Source organism: Salminus brasiliensis, chromosome 18, assembly GCF_030463535.1.
Source record: "Salminus brasiliensis chromosome 18, fSalBra1.hap2, whole genome shotgun sequence".
NCBI lineage: Eukaryota > Metazoa > Chordata > Actinopteri > Characiformes > Bryconidae > Salminus > Salminus brasiliensis.
The window spans coordinates 533002-547392 of NC_132895.1; the positions used below are offsets into that span (position 1 = coordinate 533002).

Genomic DNA, 14391 nt, shown 5'->3' on the forward strand with positions numbered 1-14391 from the left:
GGGTGTCGCCAGTGAGCCGCGTTTTGGCACCTTGACTTTTTTAAGCGTGTACTTGATTGACAGCTGATTTTCACTGATTGTGTTCAGCTACATTGAGCAGCACAATGCTTTAAAGGCACATTTTGGGAATGTTGTAATGCATAAATGATAAATATGGACGTTTATCTAGAATGTCTTTATTTGTCTTTCAGGCTGATGAAACTATTATTTTTATTTTAAATGTAAGCGTTTTAAGAGTTATTCATGTGTCCACTCAAGTGGTCAGTATGCACTTCAGCATTAAGCTATAATAAATATATGAAGCAAAGATAAATGAAGTATGTACTTTTACACTGTAGAATAAATACTGTGTAATATTTGAATATGTGCTGCTCGGGTCATGAAAAACATAAACGCCAGCCCCCTGTTCTGAAATACTGTCAGTTATAAATACTTTTACTATAAAAATCACTGAAACAGAGACTTTCAAACAGACTTCACAAACTCTTCAGACCAAAAACAGGAGCATGGTAATGACTGGAGTGTTTTCTATAGACCATACTGGAGTCGAAACACTACATGGTTCATCCTAGTTTACTGCTCACAGGAAATCCATATATCAACAGCAGCAATGATTTTGCTCTTTAAATGCGCATATATTAAATTTGCTAGTAAGCAAACTTTTGTAGAAGCACCCAATCACCATTTATTTTGCACATAAAGGAATCGGGCACTAGTAAACACACACACACATACAATAGGAGGACAGTGAGCACATGCCTGGTGTGGTGGGCTTCAGCATTAAGAGGATGGGTACTCAGTGGCACTTCAGGGGACCAAAACAGACAAACTTCTGTTCACAAGGTCACTCCTTTAACCCCCCAGACAGGAGTTCCTGCTCCTCCATCAGTCAGCAGTGTTGACCAGGTGGTTTGGTGCACTTACATCGCTTCCCAAGATTGACTCTTGGATGTTTCGCAGGCCCGCCGCCAGAGTGACTCTACGTCGCAGCTTGTATGGTTCCCAGGCGCATTGCAGGACGGACTTTACATTAGCTCAATGCTCAATGCTGGGGGCCTTTATACGTCTTATACGCTCTTCTCCAGAGTTCTTCCAGAAGAGCTTCACTGTTTACTGAAGAAGAACCTCAGCTAGTTTAAATAGACTAAAATTCAGATCCTCTAATCTTAGACTCTACTAAACACAAGTCAATATGGAGACCATAGTACTCTACTCTTCACCCAAGTCCTCTCAGAAGAGGAGGGTCTTCAGTCTGGGTTTGAGGACAGTGAGTATTGGACACCCAGGGGAAGTTCGTTCCACCACTTCGGTGCAGGACAGTAAAAAGTCTGGACGCTCGTCTTCCGTGGATCTTAAAGGATGGCGGGTCGAGCCGAGCCGTACTTGAAGCTGGAAGGGCTCTTGGTGCAGATCGGCTTTTGACCATCGCCATCAAGTACGGAGGGGCTGGCTGGTCCAGTCTTGGCTTTGTAGTCCAGAGTCAGGGGTCTGAATCTGCAGTAAAGTTTATAACGCAGTAAGATATGCTGAGGCAAGTCACAAGAAGGTATTTCAGAAGGTTATACAGAAGTTTAATAAGACGACCCCAAGACCACAACTAAGCATTGTAAACCAACTGTCTCGTGCACTCACGTATTACAAGACCAAGATTTGATCAAATAAAAGATTCAGCACACTTATCTGTCTGCCTCGTACTCCTCACTGTTACCAGAGGCTGAAAAAAATACTAAATGATGTCTCGACTGAACAGACTGAGTACAGACAGCAGAGCTCGACCTGACAGGGGTTGCAAGGGAATGCACTATGGATTACAATCACTGTAAGATTCTCCGAGGCTTGATGTTCCTTACTGTTCCTCACACAGGCCTCCAATACCTGTATAATAAAAACATTACCAATTTAGAATTACAGAGAGGTTCTAGTTCGTTCTGTTAAAGTTTGTTCTTCTGCACAGCTACAGATTATAAATGACCACCTCAGTTCCCTCAATTATTACATTTATTTGTAACGGTTTTACATTTCGGAAAATGAAGGGCCTGGGGTTTGAGGTAATGGGAAGCTGTAAAAAAATATTTAAATAAATAAATAAACAGATGTCTCAGCAGACAGCCAAACACTTCTGTGAAAAACCTGACCAATGAAAGCACCACGGATGGTAGTGTGAAACCCACAAATGCAAAAACCCCAGAAAAGGAAACCGTAATCTTAACTGTGTGCTGGCCTGTGCCTGCCTGCCTTCAGTGCGATGATCGTGCCGATCTGACCACTCTCAGAAACAAAACCACCAGCTTAAACGTCTCATCACAGGAAATATAAGACTGATGTTCCTCTAACCGTAAAACAATTCATGGTTCTCTCTCTTTCAGAATGTCTGTGAGGCTCTTCCTGTGTTTATTCTTTTGTTCTGGAGGATCTACAGTCTCTAACGGTGAGTTATAAATACTGTTTATTTGATGGAACAGAAAGAGTAAAGAACAGCCATATTTACTTCAGTTTATTTGTTTGTTTGTTTCTCTCTAGGACAGTTGACTCAGATTGCCCAGGGGAGTGATGTTTCTTTAAACTGCTTATCCAGCTCTGGACAGGCCCGGTGGGAAGTACCCCCGCTCAGCACCCCAATGAGAGTGAATTTAGGACAGACAGAATATCTACTTATAAAAGACTTTCAACAGCAGAGTGAGGGCCAATACGTCTGCAACAATAAAACCACTAAATTGGAACTGAAATGTGGTAAACAATTATATACCTACTAATTATACTGATAATAATAATAATAATAATAATAATAATAATAATAATAATAATAAAAATGCTTGGTATGTTTATTTCAGCATCAACAAATGACGAGACAGTGTTGTTTCGAGCCAGTCAGGGAGATTCACTCTTCCTCTTCTGCAAAGGTCTAAGCTCTTCATCACTAATGGCCACCTGGTCCTGGAGACCCCACCACTCAGATCACTCTACCCACCTTGGACAGAACTCTGCTCTCTTTGGAAATCGTCTCAGTCTCAGTCTCAGCAATAAAGACAACGACTTTTCTTTAACGATCTCACCCACAGCCTGGAACGACTCGGGGAGATATGAATGTCAACTAAAACCTAAAACCAGGACTGTCTTTGAACTTGTGGTGGTGAGAGGTACCTTAACAGGTCTTTTACTGAAACTGAAGTTCTGCTTATCTGAACATCTGAATCTTCTGAATTTTCTATCTGTCTCCTCCACAGTTCACACTGATCGTCAGCAGCTAACTGAGGGGGACAATGTCACTCTACAGTGTGAGGTTTCCCATGAGCTCCAGTCCGTACGTCTGTACTGGATCAACACAGAAACCCAACAGAACTTTTCAAACCCACTTCAGCTGAGGAACGTTATGATGGGCCAGAGAAACTGGGCGTGTGCTGCGTTTCACAGCTCCAAGCTAAAAGCTCTTATTCCATTAACTCTCAACATCAGTCAGACCCTCAGCGCCACTGCAAGATCTCCCACCCCGACCCCTCAGTATCTTCCCACAGATGAGTCCAAAAGAACAAACAGCCCTGAAGACCTCCGGACTACACCGAGCTCACAGGGTAAACAGAATGACCCTCTGCTACTGAATTCTCTGTGGGATTTGAATGTGACCCTCCTGCATTCTCTGTTTCACAGAGGTCAGGCAGCAGGACTTCATCTTACTCTGCGTCTGCACTGGATTCTTCTTCATCCTCACAGTCCTGATCGGAGCTGCGTGCTGGAGAAAAAGGATTAAAGGTAATATATATATATATATATACATATAATTAATTAACATATTATACAATGTACCACCAGGGCTGGGCTGTGAGGGGACAGTAGTACTGGGATTCTGAATTCAGTGTACAGCAGTAATCCTCTGAAGTAATACTCTGACAATAACCTACTAAATTAAAACACCATCTGTTCCTGTCAGAATGAAATAACAGGTCCTACAGGTGTTTTGGGTTCCATAATATACAAACAACAACAATATTCAATACACTTAGCAGACTCACAATAAAGTCATGAGCTTTTATAAGATCTGCTGCTGAATTTACCCAAAAGTGTCCCACTGCTGCTGAGCTCTAGAGACTGGTGTCGGTTCTGCTTGTGGGGGATGTGGGAGCAGCAGTGGACTGAAGGAGGACTTCAGAACATCATTTATATCATGAGCATATTTTTTTAAACATTTTATCAAAAGAATTGCATAAAACTGACAGAGAAGAACAGTGTAAATTAAATAAAAATAATACAATATAAGAACTTTAATAAAAATGACAACAGTAGAATTTTCCTCAAGTGCTTTATGCAGATACAGTGTAAGGTTGAGTTTCCCAGACAGAGATTAAGCCTAGTCCTGGACTATGCAGCAGTTCCTGGCCAGGCTTAATCCTTGTCTGGGAAAACGGGCCTTAATGAATTTTATTCTGAATATTTAAATGTCACTTTTATACACTGAAAAAACAACTCTGGGTTGTACATCCTATAACCCAAGTACCTACGGTGCTTAGAGGTAAATATCAAGGTAATATGACAGTATGATATATGATAGTATTACAAAATATTATTATGAGTAATTCTCAGATTTTAGACTGAAAATGATTACAACTGTGCATCACCGGTTTGCTCAATTCTTGTTGCAGGAATTAAGGCACTGCGCTGAACAGATACGGTGTGCAAAGTTAGCCTTTTATCTTCATTACTTTCCACTGCGAGACACAACAGCTTTAAACTCTTAAACAAGTGGCTGATGAAGAAAGTGCTTTGTTCCTTTGATACATCTTAATGTTTAAACTACTAGAAATTGCATGATCTTTTCAGTGATTGTTATTTGGAAGAATGTGAAGTTAAATAATTGTTTTAACTACAAGAATAGAAGATCTAGAGATCTGTCTTATGTCAGGGTAGACCTTGTCAGATGTGGAAAATGCACTTGAAATATGTTGTGATAATGAATATTGTTTATGACTAATAAATCTGATACATTTACTATTCAAAAAGACAAATACAAAAAAAATACAAATCTTTTGTCATTCAGTGTAGAAATTAGAGGCCAAAAGTTAATCCAATTCATTTTTTCATCAAGTGACAACATGGTAAGCGTGCAGTCATGTATCATTAAATGTGGTAAATGCCTCTTAAACCAACAGGAACAATCACTGAAACAATAATGACTTTTTAAAGTTGGTACATTTTTCCACTGGGCACTGGCTATATCCATAAAACCTCTATATCCTAAACTAATGAAGTTCAACCTATTCATTATTTTCTAAATATAGAGCAAATCTATTATTATTATTATTAATAATAATAAATTAAGGGGGATGAGGGTTGATTCCACTCAGATGTATTTGGGGAACTTTTCACTTCTTTGCTGTTTTCTAATCAGAGAGGATGGAGTCGTCCACCCGTGTCAGAGAAGTTACATACGCTGAAGTGAAATTCAAGCAGAGATCAGGTGGGTCAATATTAACACATCTGCCCTCCAAGCTTCACATTTTCCAAAGTACACTACCTGTCCAAAAGTATGTGTACATCTGATCCTCAAGGGTATTAATAGGGAGTTCCCCCCTTTTGCTGATAAAAACAGCTAATTAGATGCACTGTCCACAGACTTTTGGACATATACTGCATGTATGTTTGTGACCAACAGTTCACTGATACCAGCTATTCAGTTGTGCACTGTGTATTGATTTTAACAAAAACAAAGAATGTCCAAAAATTGGTAGTTAAAGTGAGGAAGAAGAAAAGAAGTGTCTGGATACTTCTGAAAATACTGTAAATAATTTATTCTTTTTTTTAGAAACTCCAGATGTCACTTCCCCTGAATGTGGGCTTCCCCTGAATTCTGTGAGTGAACTCAAACTTCAGCAAAAACCCACTTCCCTCTTTCTCATTTCTGTTATTCCATCACATCTCTGTGTCACAACACGGGTTTCCACAAAAACATTTAATCACAAAACGTAATTCATGAGAAATGTCAAAAGTTTTTAATTTTAAAGCCCATATAATGGATGAAGTTGGACATGTTATGAACTGAATATTAATATTTAAATGCTTTTAAGAATGTTTTTATTGATTAATATAGTTCTTAATATATTCCTGATTGTAAAAGTCATCATTATATAATTATATAATATTATATAATTATGTACTAATTATTATTATTATTATTATTATGATTATTATTGGTAGTAGTTGTAGTAGTAGTGTTTGTAGTGCAGTAGCAGTAGTTCTAATACCAGTAATAGTAGAATTAGTTTTATTAATAGTTCTGTTAGTAATAAAAGTTCTACTACAATTTTATTTGTATTTATTGAACCTTAAATTAACCAGACAAGTTTCTTATTTAGTTTCTAATTTAATAAGCAGCAGAGGCTACTTGACAACAAGAGGAAAACAAATGATCTAAAACAATCAACATGTATCAGTAAAAATATTTTAGTGATTTTTAAAATCTGATATTACGAATGTAATGTCTTTAAAACAAAATGTTAAGTTTTTTGTAGAATTACTTGAAGATTACTTTGTAGATTACATTTATTAAATTAAAGATTATAAATGATACATTTATATTTCACTTCATTTTTAAATTTTATTGAATTATTAGATTTAAATATCAACAATACAAATACAAGCTACAACAGTTCAAATTTAAAACAAATATTATTTTCATTATGCATATTTTCTCAACGTAGATTAATAATTTTTTTTGCTAATAATTTTCCTTTTGCTGAATAAGATTTATGTATAATAACATAGAAAAATAAACTACTCACAGTGTCATACACATTAAGGTATTTCACAAACGATGAAAATGTCAACTTAAATATTTAATTACTACAAAACTGTATTGAAATATTCTTAGTTGTGTTAGTTAAACTAAAACTGAGCAGTAATATGAACAGTAATAAGAATCTGAAAGTATTTAAAAAACAACTACAAAACTGCATTGAGCACAGTTCTGCAGTTCTGCACGGCTGCATGAATTAAATACAAGTTTTAACTTAAATGTTTTGATGGAAATACATGATGTCACATGATTAAGTGTGAATTTACATACAGTAAATACTAACAAAAAAACAAACAAAAAAAAACCCTTTGGGTCATTTGGGTCCGCTGGAAAATAAATCTCAGAATTCTCAGAATGAATCAGAATGTCCTGCTATTTTACTGCATTAATGTTACCCTCTACCTAAATAAGCCTTTCAGGGTTTACCACAAGAAGCATCCCCACAGCATGATGCTGCCACCGCCATGCTTCAGGGTGGGGCTGGTGTGTTTGTGGTGGTGTGCAGTGTTTTATTTATATATATACAGTGAGTCCAAGAAGTATTTGATCCCTTGCTGATTTTCTTTGTTTGCCCACTAATAAAGACACTATCCTTCTGCACTTTTAATGGTAGATATATTCTAACATGGAGAGACAGAATATCAAGACAAAAATCCAGAATATAATTTTAAAGAATATATTTTAATTAATTTGTATTTCAATGAGGAAAATAAGTATTTGATCCCTCTTGCCAAACACACTCAATACTTAGTGGCAAAGCCTTTGTTTGCAAGCACAGCGGTGAGACGTTTGTTGTAGTTAACCACAAGTTTAGCACACACACCAGGGGGAATTTTGGCCCACTCTTCTTTGCAGATCCTCTCTAAATCATGAAGGTTGGTGGGCTGTCGCTTGGCAACTCTGACCTTCAGCTCCCTCCATAGATTTTCGATCGGATTGAGGTCTGGCGACTGGCTGGGCCACTCCATGACCTTAATGTGATTTTTCTTGAGCCAATCCTTTGTTGCCTTTGCTGTATGTTTAGGGTCGTTATCATGTTGGAAGACCCAACCACGGCCCATTTTCAGATCCCTGGCAGAGGGGAGGAGGTTGTCCCTCAGGATTGTGCGGTACATGGCTCCATCCATCTTCCCAGTGATGCGGTGAAGTAGCCCTGTACCCTTGGCAGAGAAACACCCCCAAAACATTATGCTTCCACCTCCATGCTTGACGGTGGGCACAGTGTTCTTGGGGTCATAGGCAGCATTTTTCTTCCTCCACACATGGCGGGTGGAGTTGAGGCCAAAAAGTTCAATTTTGGTCTCGTCTGACCACAAAACCTTCTCCCAATAACTTGGTTCATCTTTCAAATGATCATTGGCATACTTGAGGCGCGCCTCCACATGTGCTCTCTTCAGCAGGGGTACCTTTCGGGCACTGCAGGATGTGAATCCATTGTTGCGCAAAGTGTTGCCAATTGTTTCCTTGCAAACTGTGGTCCCAGCTGCCTTCAGGTCATTTGCTAACTCCTGCCGAGTGGTTGCAGGACGATTTCTGACTGTTCTCAGCATCATTGCCACCCCACGAGGCGAAATCTTCTTTGGAGCACCGGGCCGAGGTCTGTTGATTGTCATGTTATACTCTTTAAACTTTCTGATAATTGCACCAATAGTTGTTACTTTCACATCCAACACCTTACTAATCTTTTTGTAGCCCATTCCAGCTTTGTGAAGGTCAACAATTCTGACTCTGAGGTCCTGTGACAGCTCTTTGGTTTTACCCATGTTGGAGACTTGAAATCTGTGTGATCTGTCTGATTCTGTGGACAGGTGTTTTTCACACAAGTGATTAGTGAGAACAGGTGGCTTCAGGTCAGGTAACAAGTTGATTGGGAGTGTCTAACTGGTCTGTAAAAGCCAGAACTGCTAATGAATACTAAGGGATCAAATACTTATTTCACTCCATGAAATACAAATCAATTAATATATATTCCTTAGATTTATTTTCTGGATTTTCTTTTTAATATTCTGTCTCTCCATGTAAGAATACATCTACCAGTAAAAGTATAGAATGATCATGTCTTTATTAGTGGGCCAACGAAGAAAATCAGCAAGGGATCAAATACTTCTTGGACTCACTGTATATATATATATATATATATATATATATAAAATATAATATAATATAATATAATATATATAATATATATAGTATAATATAATATAATATATTATATATATAATATATTTTTCCTTTAATTGACATTACTTAATAAATACTTTTAATGTTTTCACATTAAAGATTTTATTTACATTCTTATTTTAAAAGCCAAATTATTTTGACCAGGATTCCATTGATAAGATCAATAAAATAGGAAAACATCTACGGCGTTAAATACTTATAATAACATAATAATTATTAATTTAGTGCACTAGTTTCTCTGTTGTCGTGAATGAAAGACGTGTTTCTGTCTCTTTTTATTCAGAACAACGCTCCAGCCGAAGAGAAGGATGTCATCTATGCATCTGTAAAGTCAATGTAATAATAATATGGTTATATAAATAAATATACGGTTTTACACTTTAAACTGTACTGTAACTTAGTTGTGGTACCAGTGTACAGTATCATACTGTGGTATTTTAAGCCTAGTTGGAGATTTGAGAAGACTGTGATCATCGCTTTCTGTTCTACAGAGCAAAAAGAAGAAGTTGGGAAATTTTGGTTTATAATTATAAGAAGCAAAAAGTTCCACAGATCTTTACACAGACGAATATTACATAAAGAGAAAAAGAAATGATTTTTAATATATAAAGAGAGTTTACTTTTAAGGCTTTGGGTCATTCCTCATAAAATGTTTCAAACCTATAAAGAACATCTGCTGAGTTGAACTGAATGTAACAAAAGGTATTACTTGATGTAAATAATAACAGTCGTAGATGTATCTTTAATTATCTTTAGTTTTGTTGTTCAGTAATTAAAGAATACTGAAAGAAAACATTTGTGTTGTAATGTTCTACTTTTTATTTTGTATAAAACTGAGAATGATTACAAAATCATCAACAAAATGTTCAGTAATGTCTGTAGTTCTCTCACAGCTCTTCTAGCCTTAGCCGCATGGCACCTTAACACCTCTTGACCACAATGGTAGAGCACAAACAGCTCTACTTCACTTACTACTATGTGTTTGTTTATTACACTCTGAGAAAGGCTGGGAATGTAGTAGAGACAGAGTGACTAACTGCAGAATCCGTTTAACTTTTCACAGTCCAGTGTTACTGTTAGCTAGTAGCTTTTGCTTCTCTGTAAGAAAACATAACAGTAACAGAACAAGTTTCTGTGTTCAGAAACACTGCAGAGAGAAAGTGCAGTACCCACCTACACACCTGGTATGTGAACTGTTGATTAAATTAAATAAGCTAGTATATTACTGTAATATCCTAAAATAACTATTATTAATTATTATAATTAATAAATTATTAATGTATTAATACATTTAGAACTTTTTTAAATGTATTAATTTAATATTATTAATACCGAACCTGTTTTAATCAGTAGCCTTAAACAAAGTTCCTTTATACGTAAACAGATCCTCTTTTTAATATAGCAGTGGTTTTAGAGTGTGTGCAGTTTCCCGTCTCTAGTTATTCTAAAGCTGAAGCTGTCTCAGAACCAGCTGCTTCTGTACCTCCTGCCTCCTAAAAACTGCTAAACTACTAAACACTAAAACTTGCTGCAGTTTAATCACCATCAGTCACAGAGATCACTGAAAGAGATGTTATACTAGTCTAGTCTGTTGTTCCTGACTCATACTGAACCAGGAGGTCGGAGCGTGACTTCTGTGTACTGTTAAAGCCTTAAAGACTGACTGCTGCTCGCCTGCCACCTGCATAAGACCAGCTGCCCACCCTCCTGCCCCTGCTACCAACTATGCTTGAATGGACTGTAGCTATTCACTGTTTTTATTACAACCATTACCCATCATTACTCTGACCGACTCTACTATTATGATATTATGATGATATCTGCACACCTGAGCAGTAGACCAGTAGACCAGTGATTCAGTATTTTTTTTGTTCTTTAGGAATAGTTCAGAGGAGGATGGGTCCCATGTAACGCATGCAGTCGTCCCCCTCTTTAGGCTTCCACTCCAACCCAGACAGCAGTGAGCTTTGGCAGGTGAAAATATGAGCGTGTGGAAGATGGAGACTTGCACTCACAGCTTTTCTAAGTGACTTTTCTAGTTCAGCATAGATCTAGATTCATCTGCTAAAATCTCTCAGGACAGAGAAACACAGGTGGCTTGACCATTATAAACCGGCAAGGACGTAAAATCTAAGGGGCTTTGCGCTCTGAACAGTGAGCTAAACATGTGTTTCCTATGTAAAACAACTAGTCCACGATCTCTTATGGCACTAAATCAGAAAAATATAACAGTTTGGACCTAGCCATGTTTTTTGTTGCCTTTGGAAACTAATGGCTCAGATGGTGAAAAAACAGAAGTTTAGAAATAAACTTTGCCTCAGCAAAACAGCCGGACACTTTTGTGAGAAACCGGACCACTGAAAGCACTTCGGATGAGAGTGTGAAACCCACAAATGCAGAAACCCCAGAAAAGAATATATATATAGATTATTAAGTGTGCTGGCCTGTGCCTGCCTGACTCGCTGTGTTATTCTCAGTGGTTGGTTTGTTTTTGACTGCACCTTCAGTACGATGATCGTGTCGATCTGACCACTGAAACAAAACCACCAGCTTAAACGTCTCATCACAGGAAATATAAGACTGATGTTCCTCTAACCGTGAAACAATTCATGGTTCTCTCTCTTTCAAAATGTCTGTGAGGCTCTTCCTGTGTTTATTCTTTTGTTCTGGAGGACCTACAGTCTCTAACGGTGAGTTATAAATACTGTTTATTTGATGAAACAGAAAGAGTAAAGAACAGCCATATTTACTTCAGTTTATTTGTTTGTTTCTCTCTAGGACAGATTCAGATTGCCCAGGGGAGTGATGTTTCTTTAAACTGCATATCCAACTTAATACAGGCCCGGTGGGAAGTACCCCCACTCAGCACCCCAATAAGAGTGAATTTAGGACAGACAGAATATCTACTTATAAAAGACTTTCAACAGCAGAGTGAGGGACAATACGTCTGCAACAATAAAACCACTAAATTTGAACTGAAATCTGGTAAACAATTATATACCTACTAATTATACTGATAATAATAATAACAATAATAATAATAATAATAAAAATGCTTGGTATGTTTATTTCAGCATCAACAAATGACGAGACAGTGTTGTTTCGAGCCAGTCAGGGAGATTCACTCTTCCTCTTCTGCAAAGGTCTAAGCTCTTCATCACTAATGGCCACCTGGTCCTGGAGACCCCACCACTCAGATCACTCTACCCACCTTGGACAGAACTCTGCTCACTTTGGAAATCGTCTCAGTCTCAGTCTCAGCAATAAAGACAACGACTTTTCTTTAACGATCTCACCCACAGCCTGGAGCGACTCGGGGAGATATGAATGTCAACTATCCAGCAGTTATCTACCTAAAACCAGGACTGTCTTTGAACTTGTGGTGGTGAGAGGTACCTTAACAGGTCTTTTACTGAAACTGAAGTTCTGCTTATCTGAACATCTGAATCTTCTGAATTTTCTATCTGTCTCCTCCACAGTTCACACTGATCGTCAGCAGCTAACTGAGGGGGACAATGTCACTCTACAGTGTGAGGTTTCCCATGAGCTCCAGTCCGTACGTCTGTACTGGATCAACACAGAAACCCAACAGAACTTTCCAAACCCACTTCAGCTGAGGAACGTTATGATGGGCCAGAGAAACTGGGCGTGTGCTGCGTTTCACAGCTCCAAGCTAAAAGCTCTTATTCCATTAACTCTCAACATCAGTCAGACCCTCAGCGCCACTGCAAGATCTCCCACCCCGACCCCTCAGTATCTTCCCACAGATGAGTCCAAAAGAGCAAACAGCTCTGAAGACCTCCGGACTACACCGAGCTCACAGGGTAAACAGAATGACCCTCTGCTACTGAATTCTCTGTGGGATTTGAATGTGACCCTCCTGCATTCTCTGTTTCACAGAGGTCAGGCAGCAGGACTTCATCTTACTCTGCGTCTGCACCGGATTCTTCTTCATCCTCACAGTCCTGATCGGAGCTGCGTGCTGGAGAAAAAGGATTAAAGGTAAGAAAATGTACTTCGTTAATTAACATATTATAAAATGTACCACCAGGGCTGGGCTGTGAGTAGTACTGGGAATCTGAATTCAGTGTACAGAATTAATCTACACAGTGTGGAGTATTGGGACCTGCTCATTTTTTGTTTCTTCTGAAATCAAGGTTATTAATGTTTCTCTTGCTTTTGTTGGAGTAATGTGTTTTACTTTCCAAAGAAGAAGACATTTTACTAGAGGTTGGAAGATCATTGCTGTGAGGATTTGTTTGCATTCAGTCACAAAAGTGTTAGTGAGGTCAGGATGTTGGATGATCACCACCCCACCTTATCATCCCCAACTCATCCCAAAAGTACTGGATGGAGCTCCTCCACCATCATTCCAGAGAACACAGTTCCTCCACTGCTCCACAGCTCCTCAATGCTGGGGGGCTTTATACCCCTCTAGCCCACGCCTGGCATTAGGCAGCATGGAGCCAATAGGGTCATGATGATGATCTGCTCCAGAGAGTCCTATTCTATTGGCAGTACTTCTTCTCTACAGGGACTAGACAAGCTGTGTGTGCATTTGCACATCTGTGTCAGCAATAAGTGCAACTGCATTCATTAGAAGGGGTGTCCACAAACATTTGGACATATAGTGAAGAGATGAATGGGTTCCATGGATTACAGACTGATATAAAGTGAGAATCTCTTGCAGGTGATGCTTCTCCTGAATGTGAACCGATTTGTGTAAGTAAACACAACATTAAGCAATAATCCAGATCATCTCCTCTATCCCTTCTTTACTGCTGAACAGAAGAAAAGTCTAAATTCTGTCTCTTACTCAGAACCTCCTCCGAGCTGAGGATGAAGATGAATATACAGTCGTCATTTTTCAAGAAGTCTAAAAAAATGAGGAGAGTGATTCATATTTTGAGCTGTAATTTGGTTTTTGTCATAATGGTACATAGGTTTTAATAGTCTTGCTTGTTTTTTAAGCCTAGTTTCAGAACTACACATTTATAAAATACTGAAACTCAAATACTAACTAACTAACCAATCTCTTAACTCAGTACTTTAAAATAAAGACCACTCAAACTATGTAAAACATTGTAAAAATAATGCTACATTTAGATGAATTTTCATAGGAGTGTAATGTAACTTTAATACCACTGTAATGTCTAAATATTCATAGTTAATAAACAGAGATTTGTGCTGTAAAGTGTCTGTTTTCTTAATCTAACAACATACCTCAAATAATTTAGTACTGTCTTAAACAGAATTGTTTTCAGTAAAAAATATCTTTTTTGGTAATCCCTGACAGTCATTGTTCATTTTTGAAGTCAGAACAGTGCATTTCATGTGTATCTAGTGCCCCGTTGTGCATTTAAAAGAGCAACAGGGTGGGGGTGCTGTGGTTTCTCACTGATTCGTGGTCATGCTCTGAAAGCAGG

The 14391-nt window shown here is 38.2% G+C and overlaps 2 protein-coding genes across 5 annotated transcripts; both read left to right on the forward strand.

The window, feature by feature from the left end:
• The first annotated feature begins 2241 nt into the window (after positions 1 to 2241).
• LOC140539523 (uncharacterized) lies at positions 2242 to 9727 on the forward strand. Of its 2 annotated transcripts, XM_072662253.1 has the most exons (8): positions 2242 to 2428; positions 2521 to 2730; positions 2832 to 3137; positions 3225 to 3569; positions 3646 to 3747; positions 5381 to 5449; positions 5795 to 5841; positions 9249 to 9727. In XM_072662253.1, exons 1-8 carry the CDS (start codon positions 2368 to 2370, stop codon positions 9303 to 9305), a joined length of 1197 nt encoding a protein of 398 aa, XP_072518354.1. In that variant the 5' UTR covers positions 2242 to 2367; the 3' UTR covers positions 9306 to 9727. The 2 variants fall into 2 exon arrangements, with proteins under 2 accessions (XP_072518354.1, XP_072518353.1); XM_072662252.1 differs by having other exon boundaries at positions 2832 to 3569.
• A 1778-nt stretch (positions 9728 to 11505) lies between these two features.
• LOC140539182 (uncharacterized) lies at positions 11506 to 14103 on the forward strand. Of its 3 annotated transcripts, XM_072661827.1 has the most exons (7): positions 11506 to 11655; positions 11744 to 11950; positions 12040 to 12357; positions 12445 to 12789; positions 12866 to 12967; positions 13656 to 13687; positions 13823 to 14103. In XM_072661827.1, the coding sequence occupies exons 1-7, from the start codon at positions 11595 to 11597 to the stop codon at positions 13913 to 13915; spliced, it is 1158 nt and encodes a 385-aa protein (XP_072517928.1). In that variant the 5' UTR covers positions 11506 to 11594; the 3' UTR covers positions 13916 to 14103. The 3 variants fall into 3 exon arrangements, 2 of the variants coding, with proteins under 2 accessions (XP_072517928.1, XP_072517927.1); XM_072661826.1 differs by having other exon boundaries at positions 12040 to 12789; positions 13786 to 14103; XR_011977818.1 differs by having other exon boundaries at positions 11749 to 11950; positions 12040 to 12789; positions 13656 to 14103.
• The last annotated feature ends 288 nt before the right edge of the window (positions 14104 to 14391 follow it).

Bases quoted from the DNA above. Each gene is read 5' to 3' on its own strand.
- LOC140539523 (XM_072662252.1), top strand. From the start codon at position 2,368: ATGTCTGTGAGGCTCTTCCTGTGTTTATTCTTTTGTTCTGGAGGATCT. The intron at 2,731-2,831 runs GTAAACAATTAT...TGTTTATTTCAG, and splicing joins TAAATTGGAACTGAAATGTG to CATCAACAAATGACGAGACA. The intron at 5,842-9,248 runs GTGAGTGAACTC...CTTTTTATTCAG, and splicing joins GTGGGCTTCCCCTGAATTCT to AACAACGCTCCAGCCGAAGA.
- LOC140539182 (XM_072661826.1), top strand. From the start codon at position 11,595: ATGTCTGTGAGGCTCTTCCTGTGTTTATTCTTTTGTTCTGGAGGACCT. The intron at 12,790-12,865 runs GTAAACAGAATG...TCTGTTTCACAG, and splicing joins GACTACACCGAGCTCACAGG to AGGTCAGGCAGCAGGACTTC. The intron at 13,688-13,785 runs GTAAGTAAACAC...TCTCTTACTCAG, and splicing joins CTGAATGTGAACCGATTTGT to AACCTCCTCCGAGCTGAGGA.